We start from the raw sequence: 17,338 nt of genomic DNA on the forward strand, positions 1-17,338 counted from the left end.
ATCAAGTGTTCCTTTCAAGGAGTTTCATGCCGTTTGACATCTAATCCTTTCTGCTTGAGATTGTCCCCTCCTTCATTCCCAGGTACTGAGAAATGTCATGTTCCTGGGCTGCCTTGCCGGTCCTCTTCTCGTTCTCTGTGGCCTTGGACTCTCGGTGCGTATTTTCCCCTGTCTCTAAGATTTGTTCACTTGAAAAGCAGAATTAACAGGCATCTTTCATCTTCAGCTCCCTCTCCAAGTGGCCTCAATGCAGGGATGGGTCATGTGGAAACCAAGAACTTCTTGGTCTCCCATGTGGATGCAGGGGCTCGGGCGCCTGGGCCATCTTGCACAGCTGTCACTTTTTCTTCTGATGCTGATACTCTTCCTCCCCACCCTGTAGCAGGTTCATTCTCAGGCTATTCTGGCTGCATTTGCTAGGTAGGAAGCCTTTTGTTGGATTCTGAGAGGCCCAGTCTCTAGCTTGCAGAGTACCGATGCGGGTCTCCAGTGCTTTGTGTTTGGGCTTGCCTGCAGATGCGGGTTCCACACATTGCTGTATTCACTGTCAGCTTTCCTTGTGGGCTTTAGTTTTGATTGTTGCTGTGTCAACTGCCCTTATAGATAGTCTGTTGTAGTTTCTAGTTCAGCTTTATTTGAAGGGAGATCTTGATTCCAGAAACGATAGTTTTGATCACAGGAGGAAGGTATTTTTAGACTGGCTCCTGTTTGTTCTGCAGTTAAGTTTTGATGAGCGGACAACTCTGGCACCATCCCTCTTTTAAGTGACTTATACGAAAAATTAATTTCACATCTTTGAATTCTTTGTTTGATATCTTAAAGTCTTTTTGAGAACTTGTAGGATTACAAGCCTGTTATTTGCTTGTTATTAGATAAATTGCCATAAATGTTCCCACTGGAATCTCCCCTTTTCAAAAATGATGAGTTTCTGAAGGCTGATTTTGAAATCTTGACTCTTAAAGCTCTGGCCCTCGCTGGCTTGTCTAACTCTTAAGTGAATTCTTTTCCTCTCAGTAATTTTTGCTTGTAGCTGTATCACTTGGTGTAAATTTTCTGTTTTCTTTCTTTATTCCTTCCTTTGTTTTAATTACTCTGAGAATTAGAGAGACCAGAGAAGCTGCCCCGTCCTCTGGTTCCCTCTCCAAGTGCTCGCGCTGGCCCAGGGATCTGGCTGGCACTACTCGGTCCAGGCCCCCCATCACTGTGGGGGCCCCAAGTGCCTGCTGCTTCCAAGGGTGTGCCTGAGCAGGGAGCTGGAGGGTGTGTTGGGGGAGACTCAAACCTGGACACTAATGTGGAGCACTTAGGCATTCCAGGCAGTGGCCTAACCATGAGGCCACACTCCTGGACCTCCTAGTCTTTCTGTGTGTATACTTTGGGTTTGCAAGTTTACTAAGCTGCTGCTTGAGAGAAGTGATGTCATCAGTGGTCCTCAGCTGCCAGTCTCACTCAGGCTTACTGAAAGGTAGGCTACGTGGTCTTTGTGACTGTGCCCCACCATTTGGTCTGGTGTCGCCAGTGTGCTTCTGGGGTGTAGCCCGCTTTTCCCCACTGTACCTTGTAGAGAGAGAGAACTTTATTTTACAGTGTAGTCACCACCCGGCTGTGGCTGTTGACTGCCTCACTAGCAAGTGACCTTCAGAAATTAAAATTGAGGCCAGCAGTTTGGGGGAAGTAGGGGTTGGAAGATTATCTTATGCTCTTTGTCAGGATTAGCTCTCTGTCGTGTCTATATCACCGAAAATCAGTTTTGGAACTGATATTTTGCATGGTGCTTAGGATACCTACATACTATATACAAGTGAAGTGGATTTGACTTCTACTCCTGGCCCCAGTTCCTGCTGATGCCAGACCCTGGGAAGGCTGTGGTGAGGTGATGCCCGAGTAATCGGGTCTGTTCTCCTCTTGGGAAACCTAGATTGAGTTCCCAGTCACTGGCTTTGGCCTGGCTAAGCTAGAGATGCAGGTGTGTGCTCCTGCTCTTTTTTTCTATCTCTGCCTCTCAAATAAATGAATGAGTGAGTGAAAGAATGGATGAACACTTAAAACTAAATGCTTTGTTCTTTGTAAGTGGCAAGGTGCAAAGATTGGGATGGAGTAAACCTTACTCTTGTTCAGGGGTATCAGGGATTGCCAGTGGATGCAGCTGCCTGGTCAGATCCACCCCCAGTCCTTTCTTTCCTGGCTAGGTGATGGCAGCTGTGGTCTAGCCAGCCCAACCCACCACAGATCTGTGCTTCATGCACAGCAGTGGGTGCCACAGCTTAGTTGGGGTGACCCCCAACAGCCCTAACCAGGTCTGCCGCAGGCCGTTATGTTTTGCATGTGTTGGCATGTACTGCAGCCTGGCCTGGTCCCATCTGACTCTCGTGCACACCCATGGGTGCTGCAAGTTAGCACCCACCCTATAAACCCAACTTTGCATTTTAAAGGATCTCACCAGTTAGAATTCAGCAGCCTAGCTGCATTCAGATAAGCTTTTATCAGATAAATTTTCTTGCTCTGTGCTGTCTTCCCCGTTTCTCTTTGTTTCCAGCTTTGTTTTGGTCTTTTCTTCTTAATGTCAGTCCAGGATGAACCTCAGAGGAGGGAGAGTAAGGGGAAAGGATATGGTCTTCTGGTGGAAAGGAGTGAGAGTGATTGAACCCTTCTGCCTGGTTAACTTTCCAGGGCTTGAGAGCTCCAGAAACTCCTCATGCTTGTGGTACTGCTTGGAGTCGAATGCAGCCTCCAAAGCAGTTACTTTGCAGGACAGCATTCCTGTAAAGACCTACCCATATAATAGTAGTCATAGCAGAAGACCAAAAACAAGAAAATAAATGTTAAATGAAAAATAAAGGGGAGTGGCATGATGCTGCGGGTTAAACTGCTGCTTTGCTTGGAGTCAGTTTGAGTCCCTGCAGCTCCACTCCCTTGCTTATGTGCCAGAAAAAGCAGTGCAAGATGGCCCACGTGTCTGGGCCCCTGCCACTCAGGTGGGAACCTGGTTGGAATTCCAGGCTCCAGGGTTTGACCTGGCCTAGCCTTAGCCAGTGTCACCATTTGGGGATTGAACCAGCTGATGGCAAATGGATCCACCCCTGGTCACTCTGCCTTTCAAATATAAACATCCTTAAACAACAGTAATAATGGATTCCACTGTGCCTCCTCACCTTCTCCTGAAGGACAGGTCGCTGCGCTTGGTTAGCTGCCAGGACTTTGTCCTTATGAAGAAAAATGGGCAGAACCAGAGATACAGACCACGGCTGGGGGATGGGCAGAGGCTGCATCGTGTGGTTCTGTGCCAAGTCTTTATTGCGCCTCTCTGATGTGCCAGGTCTGATCTGTTTTCTCCTTTCTTTGTTAGTCTGCCTTACAAATAAATAGATAGGTAAATAACTAATCTTCAAGGAAAAAGGGGATGCCTGGCTCCATGGTTGGTGGCTTTTTTTTTTTTAAACATTCATTTCTATTGCAAAGCCAGAAACACAGAGAGGAGAGACAGGAAGATCTGTCTGTTGATTCATTCCCCAAGTGGCTGCAACAGCTAATCAGGAGCCAGGAACCTCTTCCAGGTCTCCCATGCGGGTGCAGGGTCCCAATGCTTTGGGCTGTCCTCTACTGTGCTCCCAGGCCACAAGCAGGGAGCTGGTTGGGAAGTGGGGCTTCTGGGATTAGAACTGGTGCCCATTTGGGATCGTGGTGCATTCAAGGTAAGGACCCCAGGCTACTGCACTGGGCCCTTTATTTTATTTTATTTTTTATTATTTTTTTTCATGGTGCAATCTCTCTTTTTTTATTATATTTTTTTACAATCTTTACATAGTCAATTATGGTAAAAAAAGGTTCAAGGGCTATAGGGAAGTGGGTAAGACTATTATTTCCATATTGTTTCCTTCTTGTATCTGAGGTAAAGGGGGATATTGAGGGAGAAGCCCTACCCAGTTTCCCACCCACCCCACGTCCCGGATGCGGGGCATGCTCTGAGACACTTGCTCAGGTGGTTTTGATAGTTCACCAGTTATGAATCGCTGCCACTCTCGCCACTCCAAGCACAATGAGGTCGTTGAAGAATCCACTGATTGACTTAGTCCATCATAGAGTCTCCATTTGCCCAGTATTTCGTTGTCAACATATAGCTGAGGTGATTGATTGACTTGTTCTTTCTTCTGTCTTTTCTTGGCGAGGGTTCTGAGTCCAGCATTTCGATTGGGGAGATCCCCAAAGAAACTTTGAGGTATTCCCAGACCAGATTATTATATGTTCTAGCAAGCACAGGGCCTGGCACAGTCCATCACCACGATCAGCTGGTGGTTGCCATTGCTGGGTTGGTTCTGTTTTCATCCCCGTCTTCCACTGGAACCAATGGGTGTTTGCAGTCTAGCCTGGTTCTGCCCAGCACATACTTGACCCCAGGCTATCGCACCGGGCCCTTTATTTTAAAAAAGGAAAAGCAAGCTGTAGAATCACTGTTTTGAGATAGTGTTGATGTAGAGTTGAGTGGTTCATGAATGAGTCATTCCTTCAGTTGTTGATCTGGTCATGTGGCTACTAAACATTTATGTATGTGTCAGGGACTAAGGATTTGGAAATTATGAAAACACTCCTTGCTTTGATAGAATTAGGGAGGATGATTGGAGTGGCGAGATCGGCAGCTACACAGAACTGTTGAACTATCAAAAACCACTTGAACAGGACCATTAGAGCATGCCCCACATCAGGCACCCTGGGATGGTTGGGAGGCTGTGTGTGGCTTCTCTTATCTCTCCCCTCCACCCAAGATACAGGAAGGAAAAAAGAGAATGTCAAAACAAACAAAAAGCCAAAAATACATTTGTAGAAATAGTGATTCACACATGTGTGCATGCGTACGTGTACAGAGACGCACACACACACACACACACACACACAAAGAATTAGGGAGGAAGATATTTTATCAAACAGGTATTTACAGTGTGTGATGGGAGAGGAACAGGCTAGGTATAGGAATTCAGAAAATAGTTAATCAGCCTGAGGCTAAGGGGGAGTTCTTCAATCTGGCCTTGGATTGGTTTTGGGATGTGTCTGGATGTGCAGAAAAGTACCTCATCAGCGGTCCTTCCAGGTGGAGGGAGTGGGTGTGTTAGAAAGATAACAAGCAGTTTTGAGATGTAATTTGTTTAGTGGAATGTGAATATGGAGATGTTTGGAGTATAGACTGCTTCTGGAAGAACAAGAAATAAATCTCCACTCTTCAAGCAAGCATAGGAAACAAAGGGTTGGGCCTGCATTGTAGTGTAGCAGGTAGACACCACTGCCTGCAGTGGCAGCATCAGACATGGGCACTGGTTTGTGCTCCAACTGCTCCACTTTTTTTTTTTTTTTTTCATTTTATGACACAATTTCATAGGCTCTGGGATTCCCCCAACCCCTCCCCATGTCCTCCCCCCATGTTGGATTCCTCCACATTGTTGCATTAGTACAGTTCATATCCAGTCATGGTTCCTTCATTGCAAGCCTGTACCATGCATAGAGTCCAACATCTTATTGTCCAGATAAATTCAACAGTCTCATTAGGAGACCGTCCCTGATCTGAAAGTAGAGCTGGTTTAATATCATTCCCTCCAATGAAAAGCCACAACGTAACATCAACAACAATTTACAACATCATAGAGTTAATTGACATGGTATTGAGTGACCAGTATGTTAGAAAATGCACGTTCTTAACCACATCCTGTGGCTACTTCATTGACGTTTCAATTTTAGTTTATACACAACCAGTTGCTATACACCTTAAAATGATTATAGGGTACTATTCAGCTGTCTATTTTCATTTTTATATTTAGCAAGTTATAGTTTTGAAGCGTGATTTTTACTGAACTTGGCGAATTTTAGGATAGTCCAAACAGGCTTATAACTAACAAAGGCGTATGTTAACACTTGAGGTGCAGAACAGTTTTGGGAGGTGTGTGCAGAGAAATCTTCAGTACCTTAGTGAGGAGTAACTAATCTTTGTGTCCTATCTAGCAAGGTATACGTGAACTGCTCCACTTCTAATCCAACTCTCTGCTAATGGCCTGGGGGAGCAGCAGAAGATGGCCCAAGTGCTTGTGCCCCTGTACCCACATGCGAGACCCAGAAGAAACTCCTAGCTTCTAACTCTGTCCTGGCCTGCACAGGCCCGGCCATTGTGGCTACGTGGACAGTGGACCAGTGGATGGATCTTTTTCCCTTTCTCTCCTTCTCTCTCTTAACTCTGCCTTTTAAATTAATTAACCAATTTAAAAAAAGGCAAAGTGTGAGTGCATTTATATGGAATTCAAAGATACAACTGTAATTCTCTGAGTGCTCAGCTCCCATTAGTCAGATTGGGCCGTATTTGGTTTGCCAACAAAACTCAGAATTCAGAACTTGGCAGGTGTGAAGCAACAAGATAGCAGACTATCCAAGGATGGAGAATATAGTTCAATGATATTGATAATGTCTGGCATTTATTGGGCACCTGTGTGCTTAGCTCCCTTCAGGGTTATTATCTGTAATAATTATCTCTAATCCTTAATATAAGCAGCACCATAGGCCATTTAACTGATTAATCTTGGGGAGGTGAAGACAGGCTTGCTCAGAGTGGCAGAGCTGGTAAACTTTGGGGATAGACTGAAACCCAGTTTTGTTTCTGTCTCTGGCACCATAGGTACACTCATCTACTCTCTCCACCAAGCTGCTTCTCATGAGAGGGTAGACATGATTGCTGGCTGGGATTGCAGCGAGGACATCAAACAAGTATTTCAAAGGCAGGGACCCTGCTGTTTTCAGTGCTCCTGCAAGGGCAGCAGTTAGAGATGCCAACAGCTCCCTGAAAGCTGATTGTGTCCAGAGCTTTCATTATCAGCACACTCCTACTTGTCTCATTTTCTGGGGAAAAATTAGATTCGTTAACAGCGTTATTCCTGAAGGATTGGATAACTTGCTAAAGGGCAGCGTTTTTGCTTATTTGAAAGGTGGATAGAGAGATGACAGAGCTCCGATTCTATCTTGCTGGTTCCTACTACAAATGCCCCCACGTGCTGGGCCGGAGTCTAGGAGACAGGACCTCAGTCCTGGTCTTATGGGGGCAAAGGGCGTCAGCTACCAGGTCGTAACTTGATGCTTTCTAGGGTGTGTATTCACAGGAAGTTGGAACTGGGAGTAGAATTGGAACTTGATACAGGATTGAGAGTTTAATCCTGTCTGAACCGCGAGGCCAAAGCCAGAATGGTGCAGTGTTCATAGAATGAAGAACATTTGTTATCTCCTTAGACATTTGATTGGTATGTACGGATGCAGTTGGGTCTGTGACCATATGAACATGTTATCTGTATAGGGCAGGTCCTTTAATGAATGACAGTAGCAGCTATTCAGAATAGATAAAGAAAGCCAGGCATTTTCTCCTGAGATTTTTGACCAGATGCCATGAGGAAGCTGTCCTATGCTGTAGGCATAGCTTGATTCTTGTGTATTTATGTATATATATATATATTCTTACTGTTAAGAAGACTAAATTAGATAAAACGGACTGAAAATATCCAAAATAATTGCTGTATAGGGCCCAGTGTGGTAGTCTAATGGCTCAAGTCCTCGCCTTCCAACCACTGGGATCCCATATGGGTGCTGATTCTAATCCCGGCGGACCACTTCCCTTCCAGCTCCCTGCTTGTGCCCTGAGAGCAGTCAAGAATGGCCCAAAACCTTGGGGTCCTGCAGGTGTGGGGGAGACCTGGAAGAAGCTCCTGGTGGCTCCTGGCCTTGGATCAGCTCAGCTTTGGCCGATGTGGCCACTTCTGGAGTGAACCAGCAAACGAAGATCTTTGTCTCTGTCTCTCCTTCTCTTTGTAAATCTGACTTTCCAATAAAAATAAATAAATCTTTTAAAAATTGCTGTATAAAGGACATTTATTTTATCTTTTCCTAACAAATTTCTTGTTCACTTGGCATGCGTATTTTTCCCTTTTCCTGTTTTTGAAAGGAGCTGAAAATAAGATGGTTAATTTTGCTTAAAAGGAAAATGACTCATTATTTTTGTGGTTCGCAAATGGCTTCTCATTTGGTGTTGTGTTTCAGCTGGCACAGTACCTTGGGAGTTTGGATTTCTTCTCATTTTATTTGGAAAAGTACCATTCAAATGCAGTTTGCTTTTTTTAAGATTTGTTTTTATTGGAAAGTCAGATATACAGAGAGAAGGAAACAGAGAGGAAAATCTTCCGTTTATTGATTCGCTCTGCAACCGGCTGCAGCGGCCAAAGCCGAGCCGATCCGAGGCCAGGAGCCTCTTCCTGATCTCCCATGTGGGTGCAGGGTCGCAGAGCCTTGGGCTGTCCTCCACTGCTTTCCCAGGCCACAAGCAGTGACCTGGATGGGAAGTGGGGCCACCAAGATTAGAACTGGCTCCCACATGGGATCCCAGCCCATACAGGGCAAGGACTTTAGCTGCTAGGTACCATGCCAGGCCCTCTAGGTATTTTCTTAATGGATCAGTCTGATGGCATCTGGGAGTTGTGGGAGATCTTTCACAACTTAGAATCTTGCCCTTAGAGGTAGTTCTCTGAAGAAGGTTGGTTGTGCAAGGTGAGTGTGCTCCCTGTCCCTCACTCTGTTCCTGGCTCTGCCTATGTTGGATCCTGTGCCTGAGCTACACAGTATCAGCCTCGAGACGCTGCCCCTGGAGGGTTCCTAGGAGTGGACTGTGGGCCTCCATTGTCAGCCTGAAAAATAAGTTAGACTCTCTCAGCAATTCTAAAATAAAGAAAATCTGATTAATTCAACCATTTCAGGAAGTTGACAGATGAGTCTTTCCTTTGCAGAAGCCATCTTTTGTGTATCTTGAGGTCATTTACTCACTGTAAGGTCAGTTTTCTTTGGATAGGCTATAAATCAGAAAAGTAATATGATTATCATAGAAATCATTAAGCCGAGTTAAGAGACATTTTGTGATTGAGCAGGTTTATTAGAAATCAGTGTTGCAGGGCTGGCGCGATGGCTCAATTGGTTAATCCTTACTCTTTTAAATGCTGGGATCTCATATGGATGCTGGCTCATGGCCTGGGTGCTCCACTTCTCTTCCAGCTCCCTGCTTGTGGCCTGGGAAAACAGTTGAGGGTGGCCTAAAGCCTTGGGCCCTTGCATGCGTGTGGGAGACCAGTAAGAAGCTCCTGGTTCCTAGCTTCATATTGACTGAGCTCTGGCTGTTGTGGCCTTTTGGGGGAGTGAACTAGCAGGTAGAAGATCCTCTGTATCGCCCCTTCTGTCTGCCTTTGAAATAAAAAAATAAGCCTTTAAAAAAGAAAAAAGAAATCAGTGTGCAGGCTGAGATCAGAGTTAAGACTGATCAGATAATTTTTAAGGATTTATTTTTTATTTTTATTTGAAAGGCAGAGGTATAGAGGAGATAGAGGTAGGGAAATAGATTTTTCATCTGCTAGCGGCAGTGTTGAGCAGTTTGAAGCCAGGAGCTTCCTCCTTCCTCTAGGTCTCCCATGCGGGTGCTGGGCCCAAGGATTCACAGGCACATTAGTAAGGAGCTGGGTTGAAAATGGAGTAGCTGGCACTTTTAACTTGCTCCCATGTGGAATGCTGATGCCAATGACTGAGACACAGCTCTGACCCCAATCCACTGATTCTTTAGCAAGGAACTTCCCTGTGCCAGATGGGGGAGGAGTTATCCCTTCTGCATCAGTGATTTCAAGCCATGGGCAGCTTCTGGTCATCACTAGGGATTGCATAGTTCAGTGTTAGGTCTCTTTTTTCTCCACAGAAGCCAGAAACCTGAAATTCCCAATGAAATCTTTCAATTTTAAATGTGGTTTTTCCGAATGACTGACGTATGCTGTTGCAGAATCGTGCGTGGATGCCGGAGATATTCAAAGCTCAGTGAGAGGTTTTCAGATTCCAAATTTTCCCTACCTTTAAAACCGATAACTTCTCTCACGTTCTGGTGTAATGTCAAAGAATGTCTCCTGTTATCTGTAAAGGAGATGAAGAAATCTCACCCTTTTCTCTAACGGGATGTCTATGTATGGCCAACTTTTCTTCATAGACTTGGACCAGAACCGCATACTGTGGTGGTTTGGATGCAGGCAGAAGTGAGAACCCAGCTAGTGAAACAGAGGCTTGCAAACTAGCCCCCGGTTGTGAAACACTCCCTTTATCAAATTTTTTTTTTGGGGGGAGTAAATGGTAAATGGTTATTTCTCCTAGGGAACTTACTTATATAAATATGTAATGAGTTTGCTATTTTATGAGTCAAAATTTTAATGGTTTTTAACTTTAGTGTTCAGTGGACATACCATAGAAACAAATGCTTGGGGTGCGGTGGGAGGGCGCTCAGTAATTTAAGAGCACAAAGTCGTCCAGAGAATGGTTGAGGTTTCTTGATAAATGAGGCAGGAAAGCTGTTGAGAAGGTTGGGTTAAAGAAGGTTGTGGAGGGGCTTTGTGTGGTAGCGTGCTCAGGTGCTGCTTGGTCCACCTGTGTCCCCTATCCAGTGCCTGGGACCAAGTCCCACCTCTGTTGCTAGTCCACTTCCTGCCCTTCCAAGAGCAGAGTGGCTCAAGTGCTTGGATTCTTGTCATTCTGCTGGGAGATCTGGATAGAGTGTTTTGGCTCCTGGCTCAGCCCTGGCTGTTCAGCATTTCGGGAGTGAATCAGACATTGGAAGCGCTTGCTCGGTCACTCTCTCTCGTCACTCATCTTGCCTGTCATATAACTGAATAAGTAAATAAAAATAAAATGTTTTATACATTTTACCCAGAGATTCTGATTTCTGGTAGAGAACATCCTCCTGTAAGAACTGCAAAGAAAACATTGAAAAAAATCCTCAAACCATTAGTCTTAGCTCTGAAAGCCAAACTCTTTCTACTTTTGCTGGTGTTTTGAGTTCTGTCCAGTAATCTTTTTTTCTCTGACTGCCCATTTATTCAACATGAAGTAACATACGCTAATTTCAGTGAGGTGGCTGACTGGCCAAATAGGATGAAAAAGTCTCTTTCATGCAGCCCAGGACCCGATGGGCAGCATGGCCTTGGGGATGTGCTGGGTAGGAGCTTTCGTGCCTGAGCTCTGAGCCTAGACGTGTGGACGTCATTCTTAGCCACCACTGTTGCCTTCTGCCTGGTTCTTCTTGGACATGAACGTCTTAAAGGGTGTGGGCAGTGCTGGTGGGGCGTGGGAGCCCTGGATGCTTTCACGGATGGTGGAGTCTGGTAGGTGAGAGGCCAAGGCCTTCCCAGCAGGCTCTCCTCCCCTAGGCTGCACTTCAGGACTCTGAGACAGCCTGCAGTGAGGGGTGTGGCCCTGCAGGAAGAGCAAGCAGGCGACATTGTCTCCCTGGCCTGGCTTATCCTTGTCACCCAAAGGTATCTTCCTGCCTCTGCCACTGTAGTCATCTTTTTCTTGGAAGTTTTATTTTTGGGTAGCTGTGACCGCACAAACCAAGGTAAGAATGGAAAAAGAGGGGTAGAGATCAAGAGTGAGAGAGACAAATCTTCTGTCCACTGCTTCAGTCCCCAAATTGGCCACAGCGGCTCAACCAGGGCCAAGCTTGAGCCAGGAGCTTCATCCGGGTCGCCCACGTGGATGCAGGGACCAAAGAATTGGGGCGGACCTCCCTGCTGCTTTCCCAGGTCATAAGCAGGGAGTTAATTCAAAAGTGGGAGCAACCAGGACACAAACTGGTGCCAGGATAGGGTGTGTGCTCCACAGGTGGAGGCATAGTATGCTAAAAACCACTGTGTTGGTCCCAGAATGCAGTTTTAAATGGAGCCAAATTTTATGGCCTTTTAGATTTTTTTGTTGTGATAATAGAGAAGGTGATTTTTTTTTTGCCTTTTATAAAACAAACAAAAAAAAAGGCACTGCTTGTCTTGTTTTTCTGTCTGCACGCTCATTTATCGTTCTGTGACGTCCTGAAGTTGGAGATCCCGGTGATCAAGGTTCAATTCAGACAAAAGCAGTATCAAGCGGATCTTGAGAAAAAATGTCTGAAAGCGGAATGTCTGGAATTCCCATCTCAGAGTTTCTCTGGCACACAGAGCCAAGTGACTCATTCCTCTTGCTTGCATAGAGGCAACCAGGAAGGCAGGGGTGACTCTTCAGGGCAGACAACCTCCTGTTCCACCTCCAGCCCCCAGGCTCTGCGTGTGTGTGACTGGAATCAGGCTGGCCTGAGGATACCACCTTTCCTGAGGGCTCTAGAAAGAGTAGTGCCAGGCTCTGCGCCAGCACCTGCAGTGTGCTGTGGTGTGTGACAGTGGAAAGGCTTCCTCCTCTCGCCCCACACCAAGTCCACAGTGCAGCATGAGGCTGTTGATCTGCCCCATCTTTTTTTTTTTTTTTTAGATTTATTTTATTTTCATTACAAAGTCAGATATACTGAGAGGAGGAGAGACAGAGAGGAAGTAGAGCTGCCGGGATTAGAACCAACAGCCATATGGGATCAAGGCGAGGACCTTAGCCACTAGGCCACGCTGCCCAGCCCGATTTGCCCCATCTTACACCAGACCCCCAACCGGGCTGTCTCATGAACTCTGCTTCAGGTTGTTTGCCACTCTTGCTCTGGTACTGTGAGAAGGAAATTGGAGTTGGACACTCCTTGGAATAGATTGAACTAGCTAGCTCTAGGTCCTCAGTTTGCTAGGGGGCGATCAGTGGCGTGGAGAGGAGCCTACCAGGGGTTACTGCAAATAAATGCCCATTTTACGATTAGGATGCCTTCTGCAGCTGTGACTATAGTATAGCCTTTTCCTCCAGTTAGAGCAGCAAGCCGGTGGGACCACCAGGTGCTAGTTGGATGCAGTGATGCAGGTGTCAAACAGTTGGCATATAAAGGAGCCGAGTAAGAGGTGGCATCTTGTGTATGTAGAGTGGTGTGGTTCTATTTCAGGCCAGTGTGAGACAGAGTTGAGAACTGGCTGCACTTGGGAGAGTGCGTGATGATGGTAAGACCGTGTTCTGTGGGCTGGAGTGGATTTGGTACCATCTGCAGTGTTTGTTTCCCCTTTCCTACTCCGCCCCCCCCCCCCCCCCAGTAAGACATGCTGGTGCAATTTTTTACTTTTGGGTATTCTGAGAATCTAAGACTTAAAACCTGAATCTTTTAAGAAAATTACTTTTAAAAACTTGGTTATTTTCCTTGAAAAACAGGGAGAGACAAGGATGCAACTACCAGACCCGGGCCAGGCTAGAGCCAGGAGCTTCTGCTCCGTCTCCCATGTGGATGAATGAGCTCAAGCACTTGGGCCATCCTCACTGCTTCTCCCAAGCTGTTAAAAGGGAGCTGGGTTGGAAATGGAGCAGCTGGAACTTGCACCAGTGGCCACATGGAATGATGCTGAGGGTGGCTTAATATGCTACACTATCTTGCTGGCCCCAAACAGAAACTTCTTTTTCTTTTTTAAAGATTTGACAGAGCTGGGGAGGGAGGAAGGGAGAAGAAGAATGAGTGAGGGGCCAGATCCTGATCCTGCATGCTGTTCCATCTGCTGGTTCATTTGTATGTCTCACTTGGTGCAGGGCTCCAAGCAGATGCATTATCCAGGAGCTGGAACAGAAATACAGTAATTGGGACTTGAACTGGTACCCATGTAGGATGCAGGCATTTCAGGCAGTAACTTTACCCACTGTACCATAACACCGGCCCCCCAAAATATTTCTGCAATATTCTACCAGATGTTTCTGGATACATATTTTTATTTTTATTAATACATTTTAAGGCTTACTTATTCTTATTGCAAAGTCAGATATACAGAGAGGAGGAGAGACAGAGAGGAAGATCTGTCCGATGATTCACTCCCCAAGTGACCACAATGGCCAATGCTGCACTGGTCCAAAGCTAGGAGCCAGGAACTTCCTCCAAGTCTCCCACACAGGTGCAGGATCCCAGGCATTTTTTTGGGCTGTCCTCGACTGCTTTCCCAGGCCACAAGCAGGGAGCTGGATGGGAAGCGGGACCACTGGGATTAGAGCCGGAGCCCATATGGGATCCTGGCCGGTTCAAGGCAAGGACTTTAGTCGCTAGGCCACGGTGCCAGGCCCTTATTAATATATTTTAAAAAGTTATTTAAAAGAGAGACAGACGAAGTCTTCCATCTTTTTTTCACTTCCCCAAATCCCTACAGCAACTCTGTCCAGACTAGTTTAAAGCCGGGAGGTGAAAATTCAATCTTGGCCTGTCATGGAGGAGCCAGGTATTTGGTCCTCCCATCATGTGTATTAGCTGTAAGCTGGAATCAGAAACGCTGAGGCTTGAACCCAGGCACTATGATAGGGATTGCAGTAGGCAAACACATTCCTGTGATTAGCCAAGTATTCTCCAAACACATATAGACAGCACGAAAAAATCTGTGCTACCACCTGTGACTCTGGCATTCCATACAAGCACCAACTGAAGTCTCCACTGCTTCCCTAGTGACCCAGCTCCCTGCTGATGGTCTGGGAAAGCAGCCCAGGATGGCCTAGGTGAAAGCTGTCATGTGGGAGGCAGCATCAAGTTCCTGGCTTTAGCTTGACCAAGTCCTAGCTGTGAGTGATGGCCATTTGCAGAGTGAATCAGTGGATGATCGGTCAGTGGTTGGTTCTCTCTCTCTCCCTTTCACACAAATCTTTAAAAAAAATTTTTTTTTTTTGTCCAAGGGCAGGCATTTGGCAATGATTTTTTTAAAGTAGGTGGCATTCAATAGCTCAGTACTTTTGAGTGTGGTCATTGGCCTTTGGTCTGTGATTTGTGTGTCTGTCATGAAAAAGAAAACAAAATACCCATTAGCTATAGTTTTGCTTGAAAATTTGTCACTATACTCTGGATCCGTGTCAACTTCTTCACAAGAGGACAGTATGAACTTGGAGCTGGAGTCGAATGTAGGCACTGTGATGGGGGCTGCTGCTATCTTCAGCCCTGGGTTAAGAGCCTTCCCCAGTATGTAGCATTGGGAAAGTTTGGTTACATTTCCAGCAATTCCTTAGTAGCCCGAAATATGCCTGTGAGTTGTTGAGTATTTTATGTTATTTTTTATGTTCTCAAAGTGTATTTTAGTTTTTTTTTTTTTAAGATTTATTTTTATTGGAAAGTCAGATATACAGAGAGGAGGAGAGACAGAGAGGAAGATCTTCCCTCTGCTGATTCACTCCCCAAGTGGCCACAATGGCTGGAAGCCAGAAGCCTTTTCTGAGTCTCACACGTGGGTGCAAGATCCCTAGGCTTTGGGCTATCTTCATTTGTTTTCTCAGGCCACAAGCAGGAAGCTGGATGGAAAGCAGGCCCACTGGGATTAGAACTGGCGCCCACATGGGATCCCGGCATGTGCCAGTTGAGGACGTCAGTTCGCTCGACTACTGCACTAGGCCTTAATTTAACTTTTTAAAGGATGTTTATCTGGAGTGCAATTTTGAACCATGGAGACAGCATTTAATTTTTATTTTCAGTTATTGTACAGTTTTGAAAAGGTTTTTGGGAAATTTTATTTCACTGTCAACACTGTTTTGTAAAAATTGCCCACAGAGTTTTGACCCAGTAATAAATGCATGAAAATAAATTATGTTACTGTCATGCCAGCAAGCAAATTGTCTTCTGAGAGAGTGATTTCTGTGGTTTTGGTAAGCCCTTTGTCCGGCTGCAGCAGGAGTCTGCTTCCTGAGGCACCGTGGCACCCAGGGCACCCAGGGCACATCCTGCGCTCCCTGTGCTTGATGCTGACTCGGGGCCTGCAGCTCTGCACCGCAGTGCTCTTCCCGTGTCTGAGTCAGCTGTCTTCTCTCCCAGCACTCAGCAGTTCAGGAGGCATGCCCCCATCCGTAGAACACAGCAGTGTGCCCTGTAAATGAGCAGTTCAGTTAGAAGGCTTAATTTCCAGGACAGATGAAAACATTTTATTAATGAAAGTAAATGTGACACTGGACATACCCAAACATGATTTTAGACACAGTCAAATTTCCCAGGATCAAGGTGCTAGTCTTTGCGATTGAGAATAAAAGTCACCAGGGGATTTGTTTCTTTTGGTAAGGTGTCATTTGAAAGTTACGCTGCCTTATCTGTGATTTGGTATCAGGTAGTTGTTATGCTTGCTTGAAAATGCCTCTCACTAGTGGGCAGCGGATAGAGCTTAAGGAGAGGCTCAAGGACAGAGGGGGGCCAATTCAGTCTCTCCTACTGACGTAAGTGGATTATTTTTTCCCATAGATTAGGATTTAAAACTGCCACAAATCATATAAGTTAGCTTTAATGTGATATATTTTTAGAATATCGTAGTACTTTAAACTGTCACTACAAATGATTGAATTTTATTCCATTCCTGTCATTTAAGAGCAAAATGTGTGGAAGTTTGTTGGTTCAATGTTGTGTTGCTCGTATTCTTGATTTACTGATAAGAGAACTCTAAAAATTCCTGATAATATCAGGTAGATGTTTTGGACTTTTAAATGAAACCTCTACATAGGGCTACATGTTAGCATTATACACGTACATCTCTAGATTGGCTGAATGCCCAGGTTAATTTAGCGGAGTCTGACAGTGTTATCTGTAATAGCTCTTTGGATGTTACCTGTTGAGATTTTCGTGCTGTTGATTCACTCAGAGGAGGTGGTGTTATCTCTGTAAGTCATTGAGGCACTGAGTTATTCAATTTGGTGTCATAAGCTCCGTCAAAAACTTGAAGAACATACCTTCACTTCGTTCAACTTTGGGGTTTTTTTCTACCCTGTTCTGTTAAGTTCTCAGTAGGTCTATTTTTTAGAGTCTTGCCTTTAGGAAATTCGTGTCTGTTCAGGAGTTTCTTTGGGCTTAGATTGCACAGTTTTAAAAATAGTCTTTTCATTAGTTGTTGGTTTAGGAGAAGCCCAGCTGTCGCTTTTTGTTATATAAACTGTGGAAACTTGTTTTTGGTCTAAAAAATGGAATTGCTACTACTGTTGAAATTTTGAGTGTTTGATAAGGAAAGAAAATGGCAGCGTGTTTCTTTTTTTGTACAAAAGTGAAGAGAATATATAAAAAAATTTCTTTCCTTGCAGTTTTCTTGTATACTATTGGAGGTCATCAAAATAATGAGGCATTTTGTGGGGCTATTTTATTTACAAAATACCTGTACAGTAATATTCTGTTTTGCTTTTAAAGGTTACGAGAAGTCTCAGAGAAGTTGAATAAATATAATTTAAACAGGTAAGAATTGTGACATAATCTGACAAAAAAACTGCATTTTACCTTACTAGGAAAATAACTCATTTAGGCAATGACCCTATGGATTAAGATGAACACGATGATGATCAGGTTAGGAATTATTTAATCAATGTTATATGGATTGGATTCATGTGGATTTTAGTTTTCATCTTGATGAATTTTTAAAAATCTACCAGGAGTATAAGG

General features: G+C 45.0%; 1 protein-coding gene across 6 annotated transcripts in view; it reads left to right on the forward strand.

Moving 5' to 3' along the window:
* UBR5 (ubiquitin protein ligase E3 component n-recognin 5) overlaps positions 1-17,338 on the forward strand; it is a 137,387-nt gene that overhangs the window by 24,570 nt on the left and 95,479 nt on the right. For all 6 annotated transcript variants that reach the window (XM_058668563.1, XM_058668566.1, XM_058668565.1 and 3 more), the window contains exon 2: positions 17,090-17,134. In XM_058668563.1, coding sequence (XP_058524546.1) covers positions 17,090-17,134 — 45 coding nt within the window. The remainder of the gene's footprint in view (positions 1-17,089; positions 17,135-17,338) is intronic.

The sequence above is a fragment of the Ochotona princeps genome, chromosome 9, assembly GCF_030435755.1.
Source record: "Ochotona princeps isolate mOchPri1 chromosome 9, mOchPri1.hap1, whole genome shotgun sequence".
In the NCBI taxonomy this organism is placed as follows: domain Eukaryota; kingdom Metazoa; phylum Chordata; class Mammalia; order Lagomorpha; family Ochotonidae; genus Ochotona; species Ochotona princeps.